This window comes from Lemur catta, chromosome 2, assembly GCF_020740605.2.
Source record: "Lemur catta isolate mLemCat1 chromosome 2, mLemCat1.pri, whole genome shotgun sequence".
Taxonomy (NCBI): domain Eukaryota; kingdom Metazoa; phylum Chordata; class Mammalia; order Primates; family Lemuridae; genus Lemur; species Lemur catta.
Genome location: NC_059129.1, coordinates 52,209,462 through 52,235,808, shown reverse-complemented (window position 1 = coordinate 52,235,808; position 26,347 = coordinate 52,209,462). Strand labels below are relative to the sequence as shown.

The 26,347-nt window shown below is 48.7% G+C and overlaps 2 protein-coding genes across 3 annotated transcripts in view; both read right to left on the bottom strand.

Moving 5' to 3' along the window:
- RSPH9 (radial spoke head component 9) overlaps positions 1–15,861 on the bottom strand; it is a 91,656-nt gene extending 75,795 nt beyond the window's left edge. Inside the window, exons 1-4 of one of the 2 annotated variants that reach the window (XM_045542043.1) lie at positions 15,586–15,861; positions 12,112–12,277; positions 8,450–8,579; positions 7,704–7,850 (exon numbers count right to left, since the gene is read on the bottom strand). In XM_045542043.1, the coding sequence (XP_045397999.1) occupies positions 7,704–7,850; positions 8,450–8,579; positions 12,112–12,277; positions 15,586–15,812 (670 nt within the window). In that variant the 5' untranslated portion in view covers positions 15,813–15,861. The remainder of the gene's footprint in view (positions 1–7,703; positions 7,851–8,449; positions 8,580–12,111; positions 12,278–15,585) is intronic. The other variant, XM_045542044.1, reaches the window with a different exon arrangement.
- A 2,843-nt stretch (positions 15,862–18,704) lies between these two features.
- LOC123631924 (MAD2L1 binding protein) lies at positions 18,705–22,934 on the bottom strand. The gene is made up of 3 exons (XM_045542042.1): positions 22,825–22,934; positions 21,738–22,003; positions 18,705–19,618 (listed from the first exon to the last, which is right to left on the bottom strand). The coding sequence occupies exons 1-3, from the start codon at positions 22,868–22,870 to the stop codon at positions 19,112–19,114; spliced, it is 819 nt and encodes a 272-aa protein (XP_045397998.1). The 5' UTR covers positions 22,871–22,934; the 3' UTR covers positions 18,705–19,111.
- Between the last annotated feature and the right edge of the window lie 3,413 nt (positions 22,935–26,347).

Sequence of the window (26,347 nt, the reverse complement as noted above, 5' to 3'; positions counted from 1 at the left end):
TCTTTGGATATCTGAGGCTCTCTACCTCTCAGACCTGCCCTTCTCAGAGTTCAGGAAGCCTTGGCCTTTTGCTTTTCTGGTCACAGGTCTCCAGAAAACAGATTGCCTGAGGGTGAGGAGGGTGGGGGTCTGACAAAGTGTTCCTACTATGCTGCTTTCAGCCCTTGGCAAGAAGCACGGGCCCAGGAAGGTATTCCCTCCCTTAGTCACCTCACCAGTGCCCAGAGCAGCATCTAGGGCCAGCTTCCACAGAGACACAGTCCCTCCCTGCCCTTGGAGCCCACGATCACAGCCCCTTGAACTAAGAAAGGCCAGGTTCTGCCTCATTCCTCTCTGCCCACCCAGGTAGGGTGTCTTGCAGCCTGCCTGGGCCAAATGCCACCCTGGACAAAATGGAATCCTGGAGGCCACCCGCCCAGCCAGACCCTTCTCATCAGTCCACTGTCGCCAACATGTTGAGTCACCTGAGCAAGGACAGGGGCCTGACCTGCCCTCACGCCAGCCTGCTTTCTCTGTGGTTTGGCCACCTCTTACCTCCTGTAGATAAGGGGGTGGGGTCTTGGACAATGGCCCAGGCCCATCAGCAGGAGCTCCCCCACAGAGAGCAAGGAGTGACTGGCAGGGGTGCTAGAGAGACAGTGCCCCCACCAGTGCAGCCAAACAGGCTGAAGGGTGCTGGCAGGGTACATCAGCGGCACGTAAGGGGCCAGCCAGCAGACAGCACTGGGTCCCCCTTCCCTCCCCCGTGTTCCTGTCACACTCCAGTCCCTGGCTCAGCTGGTCACCTGGGAAACAGATTCTGAACATGCCATGAGTCACGTAGCATCTACCTGAGGAGCCTGGCACTTGCTGTCACCTTCACCCTGTTTCTTATTGTGACTGTTGGAAAGGCTGAGCCCAGCCAGGTGCCGTCACCTCCCCTAGGATTCAGGAGAAAAGCCTCCTGCAGCTCTGGTGTTCCAGCTCTCTCCCAAGTCTCCCCAAACCTCCCTTCCTGCCCCTGGCAGCCACTGTTCTGCAGATAATCTGTGTTTTGAGAGTGCAGGGCACAAGCTGGTAATCGGGAGAGAGGCCTCTTGCAATCAGCAGAAAGTCCTGGATTTCCTGGGCCCCAGGGGTCTCACCCACCTTGCTAGTGTGTAAATGTCAGGCTAGGGTGTACTTCTAATTAATTCTGCTGCCATCCAGGAGGAAAGGCAGCAAAGCTCTGAGATTAAAACTGAGGGAGAGAGCGGGCCAGGCTGGGGATCTCGGCTGTCCAGGGGCAAAAAGTGGCTCAAACCCTCTCAGACTGGCACAAAAGAAAATTTTGTCACAAAAGAAAATGGCTGTGGGTTCCCAGTGGGGGGATCCACCCCCATTCCCTGCCAGGGCCACAAGGTAGCATTAAACCCCCCAGAGGCCTGGGAATAGAGGCAGAAGAGTGAAGCACCCCTGATGCCACCCCTACCAAATTGATGGATGGGCACCAGGGCCAGGCTCCCAAGGGACTGGGGCAGGAAGAGCCACCTGCACACACCCCTAAGGAAGGCTGCCCCTGGGCACCATGTTCCCCAGCCCTCTCAATGCTCCTGTCTCGCTCGCCCCTCCACCCCCTCCTCTCTCCTCAACCACAACCACCACCAGCTTCCAGAGGCCCTTTCCAGGCAGGTGGGCCCCTTGCTGCCCTCTGCTGCCTGAACTGAGCATTGCTGCTGGGAACTTGGTTGAGACCGAGCCCCAGTCTGCACCTGGCAGTTCCTCTGCTCCAGTCCAAAGTGCAGCAAGGAGAGGAGCTCTCCCCTCCTGTCCTCTCGCTCAGCTTCCCAGGACACCAAAGACCCCAAGTGTAAGGCACCTTCTAGTTCATATTTCCCCTTCCCATTCTCTGTTTCATTTGATCTTCCCAAACCTTTGCGCTCCTGTAAGGCAAGGGAGGCGTCTATCCTGTTTCGAGGGCATCGCAAGCGCCTGCTGTCGTAGCTGCTCAGGGGGTATTCACGATGGATCGAACAGTTGAGAAGTATTGCATGGCGAAATACTACCTAGAAATCTGGCCTCCTGACCTAAGGTCCCATCTGTGTCACCTGCCTGTAGCCCAAGGTTGCAGAGCTCTTAGCTGTTGCCCTGTATCCACCAGGAGGATGGTCCTGCCACCCTAAAACTAGGTTGTGGCTCCCAAAGCTACCCACTCCCACAAAACTCTACAGATCCTAGGGCATAGCATGCCAGCTCATGAGGACATTAATGGCCCTGAGCAAAATCCCTCCCTCTCCTCTCTTTAGGCTGGCCCAGGGACATGCTGCTGAGCTCCGGCCTCCTCCATGGGCACAGAGGGCAGGATCCCAGGGACTGCACCAACCTAATCACACCTTACCTGCTCAGAGGTGACACGAAGTCACTTTGAACAATTGCCTCAGGTCCAAAAGTGAAACAATGATCCTACCTGGGCAGAAAACAGCTGCCAAGTCCCATCCCTCTCGCCAGTCCTGGTGTCCCAGGGAACTCTTCCTTGAGGTTTTGGCCCCACTTAGCAGCCCAGCCCAGCCTGGTCACTGTCTGCCTGGCAGGGCAGCCTCCCAGCAGCACGTCCTGCTCTTTCCCTGGCTGATGAGAAAGGAAGTCTGGGAGAAAAATCAGGGCTGTCTGCTCTCCCCTGACCATCCACACTTCCACCCCGACACCATGGCCCCCACCAAACCCTCATAGGAGAAAGCTGGGTCTGGAAGGCTTTCTGGACTGGCTCTGGTGGGCTCTGAAGGAAGGATCTGGAGGTCAGACCAGGAGGCTCCCTCCCCTCGGGCCCAGGCCCATAGGAAATGCCAGGAGTGCTCAGCTTCCAGGCTCCAGCAGCCAGGACAAAGCCCCATGCTGGAGTGGGCTGGGAAGGGCACCCAGCTCTTGATCCTGCGGCCCTGAGACCCACCATTAGGGCAGCATGCCTAACGTCCCAGGCCACTGCAACTCGCCATCTCCCAGGCCCAGATCCCATTCCTCCCAGAGGCCTAATGAATTCACAAACTGACTGGACGCATCAGGGTGGCCCCAGCAGCCCTTAGGAAGACCCCCAAAGCTCCACATCTTCCTTCCCCTGCTGCAAGGAGAGATAGCTGTCCTCTGAGTCCCCTTTATCCCAGATGGCAGGCAGACAGGGCCGATGGTATTCCTTTAGGAAGACTGCCCTGGGCCCCGCCCCATCTAGCTGGCTTTGGTCTTGACTGTAGAAGACCCTCTTTGCCCTCTCACAGCACAGAGGATGAGGCTTCGTCAGGGAGGAGAAGATGCTGGGCCAGCCCGTATCACCCAACATGAGGAAGAGCTCATCCTCCAGCCCTGGAGCATCCAGCTGCACGTGAGAGGGCTGTGAAGGGCTTCCCAGACACACCCCGAGTCAGGGCATGAGGCTGGTGGCCCCTCATTGGGGGCATTAAGGAGACTTCTGTAGGCCAACTCCTCAGGCCCTGGCACTGGGGTCCCACCACCACCACCACCACCACATCCCTAGCTCCCTTTATCAATGGGGATATGCAGCCCCCTCTGGCTCCTGGCAAGGCTGGGAACAGAGTTGGAGGAGATAAGGGGAGTCTGAGAATTGTGTCTGATGGGTGAGAAATGTCCCAACCCGTATAAACCCATATAAACGCCTCACTGGTCCAGAAGCCCCTCCTATCTGTCACTGCAGGACTGGCCCTGCTCAAGGTGGCTTGACTCAGATGTCCCTGTGTGGTGGAGGCCAGAACAGCCACTACTTGGTGGCAGCTCCTACCCACTCAGGACCATCGCCTGGCACCTGGGGTACCGCAGTAGCCCTGAAATGGCCTCCTGATCCCTGGCTTGCCGGCCCCCGTCTCCGCCCCCTTGTGCGCTGCTGCCTCGTTATCACAGACCTGCCCATGAGCCCCGCAGCTCACACTGCCCTGCCTTCCAGGCCCTCCTAGGCTTGTCCCAGCTCATCTCTAAGCACTTTCTGCCCCTAAAAATAATAATTACAGGCATACCTCATTTTACCGTGCTTTGCAGAACTGCGTGTTTTACAGGTTGCAGGTTTGGGGCAGTCCTGCATCACGCCAGTCTGCCAGTGCCATCTGACAGCACGTGCTCACTGTGTCTGTGTCAGTCTTTGGTAATCCTCACAGTATTTCAAACTTTTTCATTATTATATCTGTTACGGCAATCAGTAATCAGTGATCATTGATGTCACTACTGTAATTGTTTCGGGGTGCTGCGAACTGCACCCTTATAAGGCAGCAAACTTATTCAGTAAGTGTTGTGTGTGTTCTGACTGCTCCGCTGACCAGCTGTTTCCCCATCTCCCTCTCCCCGGGCCTCTCTATGTCCTGAAACACAACAAAATTGAAATTAGGCCAATTCACAACCTTAAAGTGGCCTCTAAGTGTTCAAGTGAAAGGAAGAGTCACACATTTCTCACTTTAAATTAAAAGCTAGAAATGATTAAGCTTAGTGAAGAAGTCATGTCAAAAGCTGAGATGGGCTGAAAGCTAGGCCTCTTGCACCAAAAGCCAAGTTGTGAATGCAAAGGAAAAGTTCTTGAAGGAAATTAGAAGTGCTACTCCAGTGAACGCATGAATGATAAGAAAGCAAAACAGCCTGATTGCTGATATAGAGAAAGTTTGAGTGGTCTGGATAGAAGATCAAACCAGTCCCAACATTCCCTTAAGCCAAAGCCTAATCCAGAGCAAGGTCCTTCAATCCCATGAAGGCTGAGAGAGGTGAGGAAGCTGTGAAAGAAAAGTCTGAAGCTAAGAGAGGTTAGTTCATGAGGTTTAAAGAACAAAGCCATCTCCATAACATAAAAGTACAAGGTGAAGCAGCAAGTGCTGATGTAGAAGCTTCAGCAGGTTATCCAGAAGATCTAGGTAAGATCACTGATGAAGGTGGCCACACTAAACAACAGATTTTCAATGTAGACCAACAGCCTTCTATTGGAAGAAAATGCCATCTAGGACTTTCATAGCTCCAGAGGAGAAATCAATGCCTGGTTTCAAAACTTCAAAGGAGAGGATGACTCTCTTGTTAAGTGCTAATACAGTTTGTGACTTTAAGTTGAAGCCAATGCTCATTTACCATTATGAAAATCCTAGGGTCCTTAAGAATTATGCTAATTCAACTCTGCCCGTGCTTTATAAATGAAACAGCAAAGCCTGGATCACAGCACATGTGTTTAGAGCATGGTTTACTGAATATTTTAAGCCCACTGTTGAGACCTACAGAAAAAACCTACAGAAAAAAAAGATTCCTTTCAAAATACTGCTGCTCACTGACAATGCATCTAGTCCCCCAAGAGCTCTTATGGAGGTGTATAAGGAGATAAATGTTATTTTCATGACTGCTAACACAACATCCATTCTGTAGCTCATGGATCAAAGAGTAACTTCAACTTCCAAGTCTTATCATTTAAGAGATAACATTTTGTAAGGCTATAGTTGCGATAGACAGTGATTCCTCTGATGGATCTGGGCAAAGTGAATTGAAAACCACCTGGAAAGGATTCACCATTCTAGATACCATTAAGAACATTTGTGATTCATGGGGTGAGGTCAAAATATAGACATTAACAGGAGTTTGGAAGAAGTTGATTCTAACCCTCATAAATGACTTTGAGGGGTGCAAGACTTCAGTGGAAGAAGGAGCTGCAGATGTGGTGGAAACAGCAAGAGAACCAGAATTAGAGGTGGAGCCTGAAGATGTGACTGAATTGCTGCAATCTCATGATAAAACTTAAAGGTTGAAATGTTACTTCTTATGGATAAGCAAAGAAAGTGGTTTCTCGAGGTGAAGATGCTGTGAACATTGTTGAAATGACAACAAAAGACTTAGAATATTACCTAAACATAGTCGATAAAAATAGCGGCAGGGTTTGAGAGGATTGACTCCAATTTTGAAAGAAGTTCTAATGTGGGTAAAACGCTATCAAACAGCATCTCATGCTATAGAGAAATCTTTCATGAAAGGAAGAGTCCGTTGACGTGGCAAACTTCACTGTTGTGCTATTTTAAGAATTGCAATGCCACCCCAACTTTCAGCATCTGCTACCCTGACCAGTCAGCAGCCATCAACACTGAGGCAAGACCCTATACTAGCAAAAAGATTATGACTCGCTGAAGGCTCAGAAGATCGTTAGCATTTTTAGCAATGAAGTATATTTTCATTAAGGTATGCACATAGTTTTTTTAGACATGATGCTATTTCATATTTAATAGACTACAGAATAGTATAAACATAATTTTATATGCACTGGGGAACCAAAAAAATGTGTACGACTCACTTCGTTGTGGTATTCACTTTATTGCAGTGGTCAGGAACAAACCCATGATAGCTCCAAGGTATGCCTATATTCAGATTTATTCCAGTCCTTACTGTGTATTAGGCACTGTTGCTAGCATTTTGTATATGTATATGAATTAACTCATTTAATTCTCATAACAACCCTAATGAGATAAAAAAATACCAATCTCCCGCTTTTAGAAACAAGGAAACTGAGGCACCAGGAAATTGAGGGACTTGCCCAAAGTCACGCAGCTAGTGAGTGGCCGATTTGGGATTCCAGCCCAGGCGGCCTGATTCCAGAGCCCTTGCCAGCCCACCCCCATCCTGAGTTCCAACCCAGCTGGGTTGCTCCGCGCTCCTCAGGAGTGTTTCCCCTAGTGGCAGGGGTGACTGTGGTCCTGTCACTCCTATTGGTGTTTAAAAGGAAACACCATCTACCTGACACCACAGTTAATGCCATAGTCCTGGAGTCTAACACTCTAACACTTACTGTGTCCTGGAGTTTAACTCTCTGAACCTTTGTTTCTTCTTCTGCAAAATGAGAACAATAATAGCATCCACCTCATAGGCTAGTTGTGAAGATTAAAATGAGATAAGGCATAGCAAGGGCTGAGTACAGTGCCTGCCACACAATAAGCAGTGTAGTGTCACTGCTTTTATGAGTTAGTTATTATTATTGTCATTATCGTTGCCATTGTCATCAGATCCCTCTCATTCTCAGAAACACCCCACATGGGAGGGAAAGAAGAGGGGTACTGAGTCCATGCCTTGGGCTTGAGCCCCAATCACCTAGAACCTGGCACCTGTCTTGGGTTAGCATCCTATGACACATTCTTCTCTACTGGCAAAGCTCAAGAGAAGGAAATGAGGTCTTGGTGGCCCTGCCAACAACTTCTGGGTTTGTGCCTGGGCCAGGTGGACCCTGCAGCACAAGAAGTCCCAAGAAGCTGTGTTTTAAGATTAAAAAGTACCAGACATAACAGAAAGCAAATGTACAGAACTCATTTCCTGAGCAGGTGCCTTGCTATTCAGACAACCAGTACCCACTTATTGAATACCATGCATGTGCCAAGCATCGGATAGAACCCCAAAACTAAGAGTTGAGATATATATGCAGCTGGTATTTTCAGGGATGTTTGGGGGAAAGATTCCCAATCTGCCTCCATTCAAGATTGCTATGAAAATCAAGAGATATTGAGGTATTTCCTTTCTGTGGATACATATGGAAAACAATCCTACCTTTTGCCATTTGAAAATATTAACTGAGTGTCTACTATGGGCTGGGCCTTGGGGAAGCCCCACCCTCAAGAACCCACGGGGAACCACCAATTCTCACCCAGGCCCTTGGTTCCAGTCTCAGAGGAGAATGGCAGGTGGCATGGCCCACTGCTCTGACCTGGGGGCAGATCCATGTCCTCGAGTTAATAGACTATTACCTTTGGGGATGTCATGCTCCAAGGAGTCCATGAAATCCAGGGAGGGGTCCAGGTCAGCCTTCTCAAGCAAGGGCTTATTCTTCAGCTCAATAGCCTCTCTGAAGTGGAAGTAGGAACTGAGCTTCTTGGCGTCAGACAAGGACAGTCCTAGAAAGGGGCGGTAGGAAGAAAATGGTCAGCCCCAAACCCCACAGGCCCCTTTCTCTCTGCATTGGAACCACATGGAGGGGCTTGCAAAGGACCCAGTCAACTACTGACAGAGAACGGAAGGGAGGAGAGGGATTAGTGTTTCCTCAGTCCAAACTTGGCCCGGATCCTGCAATAAAGAGTCTAAGGAAGCCAGGTGAGGTGGCATGTGCTTATAGTTCCAGCTACTTGGGAGGCTGAGGCAGGAGGATCACCTGAGCCCAGGAGTTTGAGACCAGCCTAGACAACATAGCAAAACCTCATCTCTTAAAAAAAAAAAAAGTCCAAGGAGAAGGAAGGTGGGAAAAGCCAGGTGGCCTAGACCCATGTAAAGCCATAGGAACCAAGCAACCATGTGCTCTCCCATCCCCTCAGGCAGAAGAGAGTCAGAGTCCAGTGACTCACTAGTTCCACGTCATCAGGCACGTTCTCCCAGATGATCTGGCCACAGCTACTCCTGCAAGGAAGTGGGCAGGTTCCTTCAAACTCCCAGACATATGTCCGACTACACTTGGGAAGAGACACCTTCCTGCCCTTGAGAGGGGCTCCGGAGAACTCACCTTCAAAGGTCCGATTGACATGGGTGGGTCCAAAAGGAGTCTTGAAGAGGGCACCTCGGGGCATGATGGACACAGCCTTGTCAATCTGGTCAATGGTGGACACCAAGCGGGTCTCTTCCTTGATCTGGACCTGAGGGAACAGGAGAGGAGCCATCCAGCCAGGTCACTGTGCCCATCAGCCCATCTCACCCAAGTCACCATGGTGTAGACACCAGGGCCACAAAGACCACACTGGGCAAGCCCTTCCTATCAAGATTTTCTTTCTTTTTTCTTTTTATTTATTTATTATTATTTTTATTTATTTATTTATTTATTTTTGAGACAGAGTCTCACTTTGTTGCCCGGGCTAGAGTGAGTGCCGTGGCGTCAGCCTAGCTCACTGCAACCTCAAACTCCTGGGCTCAAGCAATCCTCCTGCCTCAGCCTCCCTAGTAGCTGGGATTACAGGCATGTGCCACCATGCCCGGCTAACTTTTTCTTTATATATTTTTAGTTGTCCAGATAATTTCTTTCTATTTTTAGTAGAGGTGGGGTCTCGTTCTTGCTCAGGCTGGTCTCGAACTCCTGACCTCAAGTGATCCACCCGCCTCGGCCTCCCAGAGTGCTAGGATTACAGGCATGAGCCACTGCGCCTGGCCCTATTTATTTATTTTTTAATTGGTGATAAATGCAGGTGGTATGATATTCAAAACTATAAAAAAAATCAGTCCTTCTCTCACCCTAGTCCCCAACCCCCTAGTTGCCCTCACTGGGGGTAACCACCATTAACAGTTTCTTACGTTCTCTTCCAGAAGTGTGCCATCCTGTCATCACGTTTAAATGATGCTTATTTTACCCTTTTAAAATAAAAAGCAATCCTGCTCGCTGTCAAATAGTTGGATAATATAGAAAGACACACCTAGGAGAATTAAAACCACTCATAATCCCACCTCCTAAGGATAATCACTGGTAACATGTTGATACATTTCCTTCTACTCTCTTTTTCTATGCCTATATTTAAAACAAAATTAAAGTCACAGTTTACATTGTTTCATATCCTGCTCTTTGGCGTAACATTATTTCCCAGGCACTTCCCCATATTGTAACCTTTTTACACAGATAAAATTTGGCTACAATTAATGTTACAGGGCCAGGCGCCGTGGCTCACACCTGTAATCCTAGCACTCTGGGAGGCCGAGGTGAGAGGACAGCTTGACCTCAGGAGTTCAAGACCAGCCTCAGCAAGAGCAAGACGCTGTCTCTACTAAAAATAGAAAGAAATTAGCAGGCCAACTAACAATATATAGAAAAAATTAGCCGGGCATGGTGGCACATGTCTGTAGTCCCAGCTACTCGGGAGGCTGAGGCAAGAGAATTGCTTGAGCTCAGGAGTTCGAGACCCTGTCTCTATTTTAAAGAAAAAAAAACAATTAATGTTAAGGACAACCTTGAACAAAATGACTTCATAGAGGTGTCTGGGGAAAAGCAGCACGTGGCAAGGAAAACATATCAACAGAGGCTTCCACAGAATCACTCAGCCACCTACTTCCCCTGGGCTGCCAAACTGAATGGTTTTACAAAGGAGAGATGGAAACTAAGCTATAATAAGTGCCTAGGCCAGGAGCTTTGAATATGTTACCTCATGTATTCTGCACAAGCCTGCAAAGTAAATATCTCAGTTTTACAGAAAATAAAACTCAGGAGATGAAGTTTATCAGGTGGGAGGGGATAGGGGTTGCAGCCGAGCCTCACAGACAGACCCAGACTTTTGGCACTATCTGGGTTCAAGTGCAGAGGTTGGGTTTCAAATTCTGGGCTTGTCTAGCTTCAAAACTTGGGCTCCTTGTTGCCTTAGTAACTCCATTTCTAGGCATTGATCTTTTTGAAAAAGTGCACACACTGAAAATGACATCTGTAGGAGGTCATTCATTATGGCACTCTTTGTCAGAGCTAAAACTTGGAAACCTATTATTTCCATGAATAAGACACTGGTTACTGTGGTATACTCCCACAATGGTAAAAAGGGTGGGAAGGCTCTTTAAGGCACGGATATAGAAAGATCTCCAAAATACATTGTTAAGTTAAAAAAGCAAGGTGTAGAACTGTATGTATAACATGCTGCCAGTTGTTTTGTTTTGTTTTGTTTTGTTTTGAGACAGAGTCTCACTCCATTGCCCTGAGTAGAATGCCGTGGCATCAGCCTAGCTCACAGCAACCTCCAACTCCTGGGCTCAACTGATCCTCCTGCCTCAGCCTCCCGAGTAGCTGGGGCTACAGGCGCACACCACCACGCCCAGATAATTTTTTCTATTTTTAGTAGAGATGGGGTCTTGTTCTTGCTCAGGCTGGTCTCAAAACTCCTAAGCTCAAGCAATCCTCCTGCTTCAGCCTCCCAGAGTGCTAGGATTAGGCCGGGCATGGTGATTCTCGCCTGTAATCCTAGCACTCTGGGAGGCCAAGGCTGGTGGATCACTCGAGGTCAGGAGTTTGATACCAGCCTGAGCAAGAGCAAGACCCCGTCTCTACTAAAAATAGAAAGAAATTAGCAGGCCAACTAACAATATATAGAAAAAATTAGCCGGGCATGGTGGCACATGCCTGTAGTCCCAGCTACTCAGGAGGTTGAGGCAGGGGGATCGCTCAAGCCCAGGAGTTTGAGGTTGCTGTGAGCGAGGCTGACGCCACGGCACTCTAGCCTGGGCAACAGAGTGAGACTCTGTCTCAAAAATAAAGAAAAAAAAAAAATAGAGTGCTAGGATTACAGGCAGGAGCCACTGCACCCCCCTCTGCCATTCGTTTTGTTTGTTTTTAAGGTAAAAAGAGACTGTTCTGTCACAGTGTGTGTAAGTATAAAGAAAGAAAAATGATAAAAAATAATGATAAAAAATAAAAATAAAAGAGACTATGTATAGGTAAGGTATTTACCGAGGTTTGTACTTGCATAGAATGTCTCACCTTTCAATGTGAATTCACACTCCTACATATAATTGTTAAAGTGCAGATTTCTGACACTGGGGCCCAAGATTCTACATTTCTAACTCCTAGGACGTGGTGATGCTTCTGATCCAGACTGCCCTTTGAGTAGAAAGATTTGGACACACATGCATATGTGCGTGCGCACACACACATACACACTCACACATGCAAAATAGTTACATTAATGTCCCCCAGAAAGAGGACTTGTGCAACTGGTGGACAGAGATGGGAGGAAAATTTACTATATCCCTTTTTTTAACCTTTGAGTTTTGAACCATGGGGGTGTATTGTCTACTGAAATGAACACTGATACTACATTATAAGAGCCTGTGCACATTCCCTGGCCCCAGAGTGCAGCACAAACCTCACTCTTCCCGCCCCCAACCCAGAGCCAGGCTTCCACAAGAGCTGCCCCTCCACTCTCTTCACTACGTTGCTCAGGAGCCATGTGCGCCTGGGCAAGTCACTTAACCTCCCTAAACCTCAGTGTCCTCCTACCACCTGGAAAGTAATGTCCCAACTTCACAGAGTTGTACAGACTCAAAGAGATGATACAGGCACAGTAGCACAGTGCCTGGCACACCCAGGTACTCAATACCCAGCTTGGCAGTAGCAAAGGTAACTATAATAGTAGCCACTGCCATCATTTCTACTGGGCTGAGTTTTGTACGTCCCAGGCCCTCCTCCCTCTCCTCCTAGTCACTCACCACTACTTCTTCTTCAAAGACCTTTTCACCGTCGTTCACCTTCTGCAGCTCAGTGTGTTCATACTCATGTGAGGGGTCCCCCATGAAGCGGCCCTTCACCACAGATGTCTGCGCCACCATCTCCTCTGTGGCAGGGGGCAAGAGGCTCCACTCCATGCAGTTCAGGCTGCCAACGACATCCACACTGTGCCTGGATTCCAGCTCCCCCAGCTACCCAATTCTTCCTGCCACCTTCCCCTCCCCCTAGTAGGTTAGGCCCAAGTAAAGCTGTTGGAGTTCCCACCTTTCCTCCCAACACTGTTTCAAGACCCTTAGGATCCCTAAGTGCCCATGATGCACCCCACCCTCATACATGATGGAAATTCAATTTTATTTCTTTAAAGGTTACAAAGTTTCATATATGCTGAAATTAAATGAGCCTCTTCCTAAATATCTGGACTGTGAAATTCTGCATGAGTTTCTGAAAGCTGAACTTTGCTCAATTGTGAGCACCCCTGGTTTGGTGGCCTCTAAATTCATGCTCAGCCTGCCTACGGAGCCAACAGCACAGCCATTTCCTTCTGTTTCTCAGGAAGCCCAGCCTGGGCTCAAGGATCTCTCCTCCGCTGAGGTCTTCAGGGGCATTCACCAAGCCCTTCTGGTCCCTTCTTTCTCATTTCCCACCAGGAGAGGAGTCCTCCCACTCTTCTCTAATACCTGCCAGGCCTGAGTCCCCAGCCTGGTCTCTACCCATCTTCCTGCCCTTTACTCTCCACCGGTTCAATCACAACATAAAAACTGCTCAGCCTGCTAAAACTACAGCCCTCAAATCCAAGTCCCTCTAGAAAATGCTTTTCCTGTCCTTCCCTCTCTCTTCCCCAGCTCTGAACAATAATCTCAGAACAATTTCCCCTGCAGAGGCCCTTCGTCCCTCTCCCTTTCACTCTTCAGCCCTCTGCACCATGATTTCTGACCCCACCACACCAAGAAACTGCTCAGGAGAAGGCCATCGAGGACACCTATCAGCCAACAGATGCATCTCCATTTCTATTTCCTCTGATATCTCCCTTCTTCCTCCTCCAGTGCCTTCAGTATTTCCAGCGACTCTGCTCACCCCTCTTTCCTCTCTGCAGTCTTATCCACCTGCCTTCTAGAGCCCCAGCCACTGCCATCGGTACCCAGAATCCAACCACTTCTCACCACTGCCAGTGCTTCCACCTTGGCCCAAGCCACCATTCCCTCTTGCCTAGATACTGTAGTAGATGCCCCATTGGTCTTCCTGCTGCCACATCTACTTCCCCTTCAGACTAGTCTCCACCCAACTGTTCAGACCTAAGCCAGATCATGCCAGTCCTCTGTGCAGAAACTCCCAATGGCTTGCCATTCAGCCAAGTCTTGTAACACCCCACAAGGCAGATTGTTTCCCACCCTTTACCTCTCTGACCTCATGTCCTACAATGCTGCCCCTCACTCATTCTTCTCTAGCCACACTAGTCTCTATGAGGTTCCACAAACACACTAAGCACACACCTGCCTCAGGGCCTTTGCACTTGTCTGGAATTCAGATATCCACATAGCTCACTCCCTCAGTCACTTCAGGTGTCTTCTCAAATGTTACCTTATCAGAGAGGCCACCCCTGAGCACCCTATTAAAATAGTACTCCTCTCTGTATTCTGTATCTCCCTTAGCACTTAACACATCTGACACATAATAAATGTGTATGTTTGTCTATGTCTCTCCTTCCCTGCTCCCCAACACACACTACAGTGTAAGCTCCATGAAGACAAGGACTTCATTTACCACTGAATTCCTGGTGCCCAAATCAATGCTTAGTACACAGTAGCATATAGCAGGTGCTCAGCAAATACTTACAAAATGAAATGAATCCCAAATCTCTATCTTCAGTCCAAATTTTTCTTCTGGACTCCAGATCTGTACTTTAATACACCTTCTTAACACCTTGCCCCCAGGCACTTCACCCCAAATTCACCATGTTTGCCCTAGCCCTGCTCCCTGAAGTGTCTCCCAGTGAGTAGTGGCAGCAGTTACTCAGCCGCCTAAGCTGGAAGGAGGGGTCAGCCTTGACCTCTCCTTTACCACCACCCTCATTCAATCAATCACAAGGCCTGCCAATTCTACCACTTAAATCCTTTCAACCCATCCCCTCCTCTCCATTTCCTCAGCTACCTCTTCCTTTCAGGCCCCTTCATCTGGACACAAGGGACTCCTAAATGCTCACCGCACTTCCAAGCCATTCTGCCCACTCAGATCTGAGCAGGCTCTTCTTGTTTAAATCCCCTCAGTAGCTCCCCATGGCCTTTGGACAAAGTTCAAACCCCTCGGCCTCCCCAGTCAGTCCTATACAACACCCTACACTGCCACTGCCACTGCCACTGCCACTGTCACGTTACCTACTGCTCTTCTCCCAACACTCCAAGCCTTCTCCAGGCACCAAGAGTTTGTAGAACTGTTCCCTCTAACTTGCATGCCTTTCCCAATGCCTGCCTGGACAACTCCTGCTCATCTTTCAGAACTCAATGCAAGTTACTCCCCTAGTGATCTTACTCAGTTGTTCTCTAGAAGAATGTCAACCTTGGTCCCTCATTGTGTACACCTCTGTTCTAGTTTTACTGCATTGTGCTGTAATTGCTGAGTGACACATATGTCTTTCTCCCTAGAATGTGAATAACTCAGAGACAGAGGTGCTCTTAGCCATCTTTGTAACCCCAAGTCTACCACAGGATGCATCCAGTGAATGTTGGATTGATGTATGGACAGATAAATGAAGTCTCCAACTACCTGTAGCCTGAATGGACTGCTTTATAAGATCGTAAGCTCCCCCTCATCGCCAGTAGTCAAAAAGAGGCTGGATAGTTCTGTATGTTAGTGTCCGGGGAATTCTCCCCAGTTCTACACCCCCTCTTTCCCCATTCCGCATTCGGTCTCTACTTCCATAGCCGACACCTCCATCAGAGATGCTTCAGGACCTGCTTCCTAACAGCATCACTCCACCTCCAGGCGTCTGACCCTTCTCCAAACTAAGCCCTTCGGAATGCCAGACCCGGCACCTGGCTGGCATCTGGCTTCTTCTCCAGAAACTTTCCCCTAGCTCCACTTTCCCTCTTGGCCCTGCCTCTGTTATGAAGCTGGCGGCATCTAAGTTTCTCTTGGCACCCCAGGCCGACAACGCGCCCTCCCAGGCCCCTGCCCGCTCGGACCGCGCCCATTCGCTTCCCCGCCCATTCGGGCTCCGCTCTAGCCTCGAGTTCAGACGTCCCAGTCCCGCCCCTTTCTGCAACCTTCTGGTTTCCGCCCCAGGCCCCGCCCCTCAGACCCACCCCATTCCATCCGCCTCAGATCCCGCCCACCCGCCTCCTGGACCCCACAAGCCCCGCCCCTTTAGAGTCCTACGAGCCGCCCAGCCGGCCCCTGCCTCCGGTGGCCGCCCCTCCTAGCCCCGGGCGGTGTCGCCCCATCCCGGGTGCCGCCTCCACCTGTACAGTGTCTTGCGCGGTGCGAGCTGATCCTCGCTCAGCCCTTGTGCGATGTAGTAATCGGAGACGAGGCCGAGGATGCGGCCCCAGAAAAGGACCCGATCATAGCGGTAGTCGCGCTTAACCAGCATAAGGGAAGTGAGCAGCGAGGCCCGACGGTCCGGGCCGAGGCCTTGCCCACTGCCCGACGCCAGCTCCAGCGACAGCAGGAGGCCCTCGGTGTCCATCAGGCCAGCGGCTCTGCTCAACGCCCACTGGGTTGCTAGGCGAAGCCGTCTCCATGGAGACCCAAGCCCCGCCCTTCCGTCTGGCAGGAAGCAGGGTTCCACCCATCCAACCGTCCGGCTCTCCTTCCACAGAGCCCTTCCTAAAGCCAGGGCATACACTAGGCCGCTCCCTCTTCCTTTCCGGAATGTGGGTCGGCCTGGCTTCTGCTACTATAGGTAGGCCACAGTGTGGAGTTGGAGGTCCCAACCCAGCCCAACTCCATGGACATTTGGTTCCTCCTTGAGCCCTTTCACGTAGTCGACATTTATTGAGTCCTCACTGTATGCAGTGAGGGCTTGGAAAAAAAACAATACAAAACCCCGACAACGACATTGTATTATTTCACCCGTGACGGCACTTCTTGGCCTCGGAATTATGTGAAGAATTTGAGATTCCTCCCGGCTCTAAAAGTCTAAGATTCTGACAATCTTTACCAGTCCCCCACACCAAGCCAGATCTTACAGAATGAGGTCCATCCATTCGATTCTCTTCGGTCTTCACCAGATGTCTTTTTTTTAATCAACCCCTTCCATAGAACATTCCAAGTGACAAATGAAGATCTAGGCAATGGGGCAAGGTATAGGACACCTTGGAAAAGGAGGGCGTGGAGAGGGGTACAAAAGATGACATTTACAGACTACATGTTCCCATCAACGACCCCCCCACAACTGTTGCTATTTGACCCAAATGGTAACAACAGATAAAAGGCCAAAACCCCACTGCAGCTGGGGCTCTTCACTCCCTGGGCTAGACTACTTCTTCACCTCTTAAGGCCCCAGCCAAAGACAAACACAAGTAGGTTTCTCAGCAAGCCTGTTGCCAGGGAAGGAGATAGGCTTTATTGTTAATATTATTATAATAATTGATCTTTTCATCTCTGGATTTCTTTGAAGAGGACTCATGAAATCAGAATGATCTGGGCCCCAATGCCAAGCCAATAGAGAAGTGTCCAAATTACCCTGATGACTAATTTATTTTTATCGTCTAGGTCCTGTTTATGAAGGCTTTTAAAATTAGTATTTCAGGGAGTTGACTTGGCTTAATGTGTCATCTCAAAACAATTTATAACCTCCTTATTCACAACTCCCCCACTCCCTTTAGGTAGACCCCTCAGCCTTTCCTTTCCTTAAGTAAGAGATATGGCCCAGTTCCTCTTCTGTAAGGTATAGCATCAGACAGAAAACCAATCAATATTCTGGCTGGTAGAATATATTTCAAGTGGTCATAGCACAAAAAAGAGCCCACGGTCTTCATTGATTCTGTATTTATTCACCACTTATTAATGGCAGTCTCCATGTTGGGAACCAGAATCTGAAGCCAGAGAAGAGGATCATGCAGCTTCCTAATGCTAATAACACCTTTGGCAGAATACACCTTGGCTAGGTATTTTAGAGTAAAACCACACAGGATTTGCAGCAGTGTGGAGCACTCAGCCTCTGGAGCTAGGCAGACCAGAGTCAAATCCAAGTTTCACCACTTAGGCAAGTTACTCAGTCTCCCCAAGCCTTATCTACAAAATAGGGACAATAATACATACATTGCAAGGTTAGGATTAGATAATGTATTAAGTGCTTAAAATACAGTATATAAGTTATATACTAAAAAAGTATATATTTTATGGTTCAAGCACTTTACATACATTAATATAACAACCTTGCAATATATGTACTACTGTCCCCACTTATATATACATAAATGCACACACCTATGTCCAATACCAGCAAGGTGAGGATTCTCCAATTTGCTTCCATAAAATGAGCAGGTGTCCTCTTTCCCCAGGGACAAAGAGCATCAACACTTGGTTGTCAGGACAGTGTCAAGCCACAGGCAGCAGGGCAGGGTTTTGCCTAAGGACAATTTTGCCAACAGTAACTGCCAGCAGCCATCAAACAGCTGTAGTAGAGACAGGCTGGGCAGAACTCCAGAAGGAACATCTGGCCTCAGGAAAGGAATCCCACAGGATCCCAGTACAATCCTAGGGGCTTCTGCCTATCGTTCAATCAGGTTTTGCAAAGACTCTGTTTGCTTTTCTCAGCCCCCTTCCCCTGACATTTGCTTCTCAGCTCTGAAGGGCAGAACAGGCCAGGACCATTTAGGCCCCAGAAAGGCTGGCGGGGGCTGCAGGACCTCATTCCAGGCCTCAGCTCCCCAAGCCTGACATGTGGCATGAGTTTAGTTTAATCAACAATCATTTTAATTAAGACTGATACACTGCAGCTTTCTCCTGTCCTGACTGACCACCAGCAGCACCTATGACACTCAAAGCTACAAGTGACCATTTGCTGAACAGGCTGTAGCCTGTTCTCTCTCTGAGGGTGAAAAGTCTTACGAGGAGCTCCTCTCTTGCCATTCTTTCAGCACACCTGCTCAGAGTTTACTACAGAACAAGCACAGGGCTAGACTGTTCCCCTAAATCACTGGGCTCTCATTGAGTGGCCCGGTAAGATAAGTTCCTTGCCAGAATTTTGCCCACATCAAAGGTGACTTTTGCTTTGGGGGACATGGAATTTAAGGGCCACAAAGATCAGTGATGTGGTAAGGAAAGAACGCTGCGCTAGAAGTTCACCGATGAGGACTCTAGTCCCAAATCTGCTACCAAACTACATATTACCGTGGCCAAGTCACTTAATTTCCCAGACTGGCTTGGGGCTGATGAAGAGAAAAACCCTTAGTAAAAAATCATAGAAACTCTAAAGCAGAAGAGGCCAGGGAGAAAGAAAAAATACCCAAGCTGCAAGCCTAAAACGTCTCTTTAAGTCAAAAGAATTTCAGGAAATATTTTTGTTTTTCTTGTTTAAAATTTATTTAATTTAAAATCATTTGCCTCTATTTCCTGGTGATAAGAATTTTCATTAAAATTTAATATGAATTTATTTTATATTTAAGTTCATGAGTCATACCCACATTATGACACTGGTAAAAATCCTGAAAGGCACGGCAAAAAGCAGAAAAGGGCCACCTCCATAGGAACGTCAATGGACCCATCTTCGCTTTCCAACTCCTAACAGAAACACCTGACCCAGCACCCTCTGGGAAAATCAACCTTTGATTCAGAGATGCTGTTCAACAATGATTATTACAGTCACACACCATTAGCCCACCAGAAAGTCTGAGGAGGGGAGGCAGACAGCCAGAAGGATAGAACCCTCCTCTCTCACCAGGAAGCAACTCTAGCTCCAAGCAAGAGGTGGGTAACTCCGTGCCACAGGGAGAAAGATAATTCAGCCATCGTGTTTCCAGGATTAAGCAGCACCCTTGTTCACTCATGGAAGCCTTTAAGAGTCACTGGTGCCTGGAACCAAATGTAATCCTCCCAGGCTGTCGACTGGATGGAAGGTCTGCCACAGGACAGGGTCACCGTCAGTTTGTGGCCCCGGCTAGGCACTCGATAGTTGAGCTTGGGTCGAAACCAATCTTCCCCGCAGTCACGGTGTCCCTGTGCCATGACGATGGTGCCCATGAGTGGAGGAGCCTGCAGCTCACTAAAGGCATCAGCCATGAAAATGGCTCGGAAGAGACGGCGCAAACAAGCTGCTGTGCTCAGGCTCTGGTCCACACTGTTGGGGGCCAGCCGGGACAAGTCCAGTTCATAGAATTCCTTGGGGCATAGGGCACTGCCCCCGAGGAGGATCAGCACTCGTGGTACTAGTGTGCGTGCAAAGAGGCCCTCTAGGTGGCTGAGGACACTCTCTAGTTCTGCCAGGGCTTGTTGGCATTTCCTGCTGCTCACCTCAGCCCAAGGTTTCTTCCTCACCACCTCCTCTGCCTGTGAGGACAAAAAATGGTAGGAGAGGAGGACAAGGTAGGGGGAAGCTAATGCCCTTTGAAGAATTCTGCTGGGATGTACAGACAGACTTACAGGAGTGGATTTCTAGCTCAAGGAATTGCCATAGCCAAGATTCTGTGTTTTATCAGAGGACATTATTTATATTGAAAAGGAAAATATATTCTTTGTATTATACAAAACCATAATTTTCCTACATTTAAAACAGCAAAGACAGTGTTCTGAAGCTGGAGGGCATCCAGATATAAGCAACTAAAGTAGTCAATGAGATTGGGAGGCATGGCAGAAGGTGACACGTTTTTACTGTACAGGGAGTGATAAGAGGAATGAAGATTATTTGTTCTAATAAAGATGATTCTGGGCCAGCCGTGGTGGCTCACTCCTGTAATCACAACACTTCAGGAGGTCAAGGTAGGAGTATCGCTTGAGCCTGGGAGTTTGAAACCAGCCTGGGTAACATAGTAAAAATTTAAAAATTAGCTGGACATGGTGGCACGCAAGCACCTGTAGTCCTAGCTACTTGGGAAGCTGAGGCAGGAGGATAGCTCGAGCCCAGGAATCAGAGGTTACAGTGAGCCATGATTGGGCCACTGTACTCCAGCCTGGGTGAGAGTGAGACCCTGTCTCGAAAAAAAAAAAAGATTCTGCAGTTGTTCTTCCAGTTAAACACAGCAAGTTGAACACATGCTTATTTGTGCTTCCATCTCACATATTACTACATCAAAGAAATTAAAAAAGAAAGAAAGGAAGAGGAAAGGGAGAGAAAGAAAACTCCCAAGAGGAAAGAGAACTATGGAATAGACAATACTGGCAAAAGGCAACCACAAAGTTCTGGAAGACAGATAAAACCAGATGGAAGGCCGGGCGCGGTGGCTCACGCCTGTAATCCTAGCCCTCCGAGAGGCCGAGGTGGGTGGATTGCTCAAGGTCAGGAGTTCGAGACCAGCCTGAGCGAGACTCCGTCACTACTAAAAATAGAAATAAATTATCTGGCCAACTAAAAATATATATAGAAAAAATTAGCCAGGCATGGTGGCGCATGCCTGTAGTCCCAGCTACTCAGGAGGCTGAGGCAGGAGGATCGCTTAAGCCCAGGAGTTTGAGGTTGCTGTGAGCTAGGCAGACGCCACGGCACTCTAGCCCGGGCAACAAAGTGAGACTCTGTCTCAAAAAAAAAAAAAAAACCAGATGGAAGAGTTAAGAATTTAAGAGAGCTTAAGAGAGCTGAATACCAAGTGATGACATAGGGGACCCCCCCATGAGAAGCAAACCAATTCACATGACAGAACCCCAGAAAAGTTTAGTAATTGGTGATATAGGCCCTGCAGAAGGCAAGAGTGAACACGGGAGGAAATGAATGAAAACCTGTGTGACAATGCTTAGACCATCTGCCAAATTCCTTACCAACCCAGAGGAAGACCTTCCAATACTATGTTTGATCAGTTCTCCCCAAAGAGACCAGTGGGTTCCCATCCAGCCTCCACATGGTGACATCTATCAGCCCATAAGACCCAGGCATGCACACAGAGCTTGCAGTGATTTATTCTTAAATGTTCACCAGAGACATGATAAACCTTAAAGTCAGAGACCAAAACAAATGGGAAAACAATTCTAGAAGAAACTGAGACACTGAAAAGAACAAAAGAAAGTTCAAAAATACAATAATTAATATCCTCAGGTAAGAGAAGTTCATACAGACATGAAACAACAGGATGCTATTAAAAAAGAATGCATTCTTGAGAAAGTGTTCTTAAGAATATGGTTGTCAAAAAAGAAAAATTTAACAGAAGTATTAAAATAAAGTCAAGGAAGTCCCCTAGAAAGTAGAAAAACCAAGGATGAAAATCTGGACAGAAAAGAAACTAAAAGTTAAAGAGCCAGCTCTTAAAGTGCAAATGCAACACACAATAGGAGTTTCAGAAAGAAGGAACAAGAGAGAAAGCTGGGAGGGTCAGACTAGCAAAGATTAGAGTGGGGAGAACATGACTGCAGCCACTTAGGCTGACAGGCCCTGAAGATGTCTTAGACCCCTTTTCTATTTGCCTACCACCTAAGAGCCACAAAGTCTTTCCACTAACTCTCTCCCAAAGCCTTTGCCTACCTGGGGAGAAGCTTTTCGATAGAAGTGCTTAAGCTGTTCATAGGGCAGAGGGAGTTGCTGGCGCTGGTACATGATGTGCTTTAGAAGTTCGCAAGTAAACCGACAGCAGCCCTCCTGGCTCACAGGCCCAGGAAACACCACTGGTACCATGGAGTCTCTTGGGCAAAAGGGTTCCGAAGGGTTGAGAGGTTCCTGGGTAGAGGTATTCTCAAGTAGTTCTATCTGAGGGGCGTCAGTTTCTTCTGACTTCTCATACCACTCCAAATCTGGTAGGTGAACAGAGGACGAGAGAGAAAAATGAAAAACCTAAAGACCAAAGTCAGTCTTCTCATTCCCTGTGGCCACCACGGCAGCTACCACTGCGAAGGGGATATCCTGTCACACGCATGTATCTTCTGCAACCTCCTGCGTGGGCCAAGCCAGGAAGACGTTCCTGTTCCCTGTTGCCTAGGGTAATTTAAGTGACGGCAAGATAGTGCGGGTAGGGGACAGGCGCGGAGGATCGCGCATGTAATCCTAGCACTCTGGGGGGCCGAGGCGGGAGGAATGCTTGAGCTCAAGAGTTCGAGACCAGGCTGAGCAAGAGCGAGACCCCGTCTCTACAAAAAATAGAAAAAAATAAGCCAGGCGTGGTGCAGCACGCCTGTAGTCCCAGCTACTCGGGAGGCTGAAGTAGTAAGATCGCTTGAGCCCAGGAGTTTGAGGTTGCAGTGAGCCATGATCGTGCCTTTGCACTCTAGCCAGGGCGACAGAGCAAGATCCCGTTTCAAAAAAAACCCACAACCCCCCAAAAAAGATAGTGGTAGGATTTCGGAGGCGGTGACTAAGGCTCCGCTCAGAAAGCGACGAGCTCTGATCAGGGGAAATGAGTCGAAATTGTAGTCAAGAGGGATCCAGAACGCCGAAAGGTTGACAGAGAGTGAACCCACTCGACCCACGGCAATGGAGTCATGGGCTGAGCCAGAAAGGGGCGGGAGACAGGGAAGACGGGCTTGAAAGAGAGCCGAGGGCTAAATGACTGAAGGGAGCGGCAATAGGGAAGAAACAGGTCCCTTGGTCTCCCCAAATTCTGGGCCCCAGGCCTCACCCGGGACTGCGGCCGGAGGCAACATTTCCGGCTCCGGTGTAGCCATCACGACCCGCTCCTCTTCTGCGTGCGGTTAGAATAAACTCTCCGCGGGGCACCATGGGAAGCCCGCTCCTCCACTTCCGGCTCAGCTGGGGCGGAAGTGGGCGGGGTGCCGCCGCAGTGCGGTGGAGGCTGGGCAGAGTTGGGATTTGAGTTTAGCGTTGGTTCCTTCCTTAACACTCTGGGGGGCGGGGAGTTACGCTAGCCCTTACTCCTCAGGGAACCCAGACGTTCTCAGTCACTGAGCGCTGCCTTCCAGAAAACACCCGCCGTCACGCATCCATTCACTCCAACATTCACTGCTCACTGTGCACCTACTTAGTGCCAGGCCCTGTCCTAGGTGCTGGAGACTCAGTGGTGAACAAGCCAGGCGTGGGCCCTGTCCTCAAGGGGTTCACTGCCTATAGATAAAATACCATGTGATGAATTACAGTGGGATGGTGCACGGGCTGTGGAAGGAAAGAGCAGGAGCACCCAACCCAGAGAGGTTAGAGATGGGAAGGGGTGGTCCCAGAAGAAACATGTGAAGCTGTGACCTGTAGGATAAGTCAGCAAGATGAAAAGGAAGGCCTAGTGCTCCTGGAGACCTTGAGACAAGAGCTTCCTCTGTTCAAGGAATGAAAAGAGTTCATATGGTAAAGAGTTAAGTTTGTAGTGGACAAAGAGGTGCCAGATCATGGCAGCACCGTATAGGCCATGTTAGAGTTTGAACTTGATCCTGCAGGGGCATGGGGAAGCTTTGAAAGGCTTAAAAGGGGGGTGGGGTGACATGATTAAATTTACATCTTATAAATTTAATCTCTACACTGGCTGTAGTGTAGAGATTGGATTACAGAAAGGATAAGGGAGTAGGCAGGGATACCAGTTAGACGTAGCAACTGCAATTACCTGAGTGCATGGTGAAAGAGGCCTAAAGTAGGGTAGTCACAGTGAGCTGAAAAGAATTGGGTGAATCCTAGAGATATTTAGGAGATCCAGTGAGCATAATGTGGGGGTTGATCTAAGGAGGAAAATAGAAAGAGACTGCCAAGAAAGCAAGTAGGTTTCTGACTTCAGTAACTGTATGACCTATTGTGCCATTCAATGAAGGAGGGAATGCTAAAAGAGGACCAAGTTTATTGGGGGTAAGGAGAAGAGAAGAGTTCAGTTTTTCATAGATTAAGTTTGATGTCTCCACAGGACAGTGAATTTAGGAATGTCAGTTGGAATAGGGATATGTGTTTGAGAGTCATCAGCATGGGAGTGGCTAAGATCTCCCAGGGAGGGTGTGTATTAAAGATCTAAATATAAAAATAGACCTCAAAACTCCTAGAATAAAATATTAGAGAATTCATAACCTAGGAGTGGAGTTGGTTTAGGCATGACACAAAACCAAGAAAGCACATAGGGAAAGATTAAGTCTGAGTTTAAAACTTATGCAAAAGTACTATACATAAAAATAAATGACTAATTACATACTAGGAAAAATGTTTGCATGTGGCATGTGTGTTTGCATCCATGATATATATATCCCACAGCCAACTACCTTGTAGGTACCTGATAAACAACTCCAGGAAACTCAACACATATACCACCTTCAATTCCCCAGGACACTGATCTCCTGGACAGACATCCCTGTTCAACCTGCTCCTCTGCTAGCTTTCACTCCTGTCTGTGGTAGGCCAGGTTGTTCATGAATGGGATATCAGCCTGTAATCCTAGCACCCTGGGAGGCCGAGGTGGGTGGATTGCTTGAGGTCAGGAGTTCGAGACTAGCCTGAGCAAGAGCGAGACCCTGTCTCTACTAAAAAAATAGAAAGAAATTATCTGGCCAACTAAAAATATATATAGAAAAAATTAGCTGGGCATGGTGGTGCATGCCTGTAGTCCCAGCTTCTCAGGAGGCTGAGGAAGGAGGATTGCTTAAGCCCAGGAGTTTGAGGTTGTTGTGAGCTAGACTGACACAACGGCACTCACTCTAGCCCGGGCAACAGAGCGAGACTGTCTCAAAAAAAAAAAAAAAAAGAATGGGATATCAGAATGGGTTATCCCCTCTCATCTCTTAAAAGAAGTTCTACGCTTAGGAGACAAGGGGACTGGGATGGATGAAGTGAAGTTGTGTGTGTTGAGGTTGGTTGTTGAAAGATCCATGTAGATGAAAGGACAAGTGTTATCAGTCAAGTGCAGTAGGCACTGGTTATCAAGAGGGCCAGAGCTGGTCATGGTGAGCATGTTGGGGTAATGGTTTTATCTCTTGCTTCCAGTCCCCATCCTTCTTGAATCTCTCATTGAGTTCTCTAGTCTCAGTTTCTGAGCAGCAGTTTCCCTGGTTTCCCTGCAGGCCTGGGGCCCTGGCTAGGAGTTGACCTCTGCAGCATAAACTTTCCCTCGACAGCACGACTAAGAAAAGTCATACGTGCTTTCAACCACTGAAGACCCTCATAATTGGCCTAGGGTCTGCTAGGCTCTTTTGCAGATTTGGGTCCTGCTTTCACTATTTTGGAAAGTTACGCCGCGTGGACAGCAACTACAGGATCAGCGGATCTGCCTCCCTCCTTGTGGGCCCTGTGAGGAAACTATGGACTCCACCAAGTCTGAACCCCTGAAGGGATCACCAGAGGTAAGCCATTGTTGCTGTTTCTTGTTTTCCAAGGAAAACTGAGGTCTGGAGGGAAGAGCTGTTTAATTTCTTGGCAGTGTATGAGCTCTTAGCTGTTTGTGAAGAGGGGAGGTGGACACACTGTGAGTAGTGAGTCACGAGACAGCCATGGGGCTGTGAATTGAACCCTGGCGTCCTGACTCCCAGACCAGCAATGCTAACCACTTCTCCACCCTGCCTTTCTGGTGTTTTTGTGTACTGGTTTATGCCGCTGAGTGTATTTACTCTTTGCTGACTGCAAGAGCCCTAAAGAGCAGAAGAGATGGCTTGGCAAGAAAGTCAAAAGTCAACAATCCCCTAAGGCCCTAGGCCAAGTTTCTATTCCTGGCCACTTCCCCAGTCATCGCGGTGGTTGATGTAACTGGAGCCCCAGCCCCGCCCCAAGTGGGGCCAGACCCCTCCTACAGTTCTGGCTGTTTAAAAAATCAAACTCGGTTCTCCCAGGTTGGTTCTGCTTCAAAACAAAAGGGAGTGGGAATACTGGCTTTGGGCATCCTTGCAGCCCTCATCCTTGCAGTCTGGGCCACAGAGATGCCTCCGGCTGCTAAAACCAGCCCCCGGACGGTGCCAGCCTGGTAATAAAGCATCAACTACTGTGCAAAGGTGGCATAATCATCGCAACAATAACAGCTGTAATTAGGCTAACCACCATCCGCCTTCGCCCTGGCGTTTGCCCTGACTCACCCCTATGGCACGCGGGCCACTGGGGAAGAAACTGAGGCAGAGGCGGAGCCAGCAGGCTGGAAGGACCAGCAGCCCTGAATTCTGCAGCTCTCCAGGTCCAAAACCTGTTGTCTAGGATACGCGTTAAGGGGCCAAACCCAGGAGCGTCCACAAAGATCG

What these genes read in the sequence shown, in the direction of transcription:
- LOC123631924 (XM_045542042.1), bottom strand. Translation starts at nt 22,870, where the DNA reads ATGGCTACACCGGAGCCGGAAATGTTGCCTCCGGCCGCAGTCCCGG. An exon ending in GCCTCCGGCCGCAGTCCCGG is followed by an intron (nt 22,004 to 22,824) that starts GTGAGGCCTGGG and finishes TTCACCTACCAG; the next exon opens with ATTTGGAGTGGTATGAGAAG. An exon ending in ATCGAAAAGCTTCTCCCCAG is followed by an intron (nt 19,619 to 21,737) that starts GTAGGCAAAGGC and finishes TTGTCCTCACAG; the next exon opens with GCAGAGGAGGTGGTGAGGAA.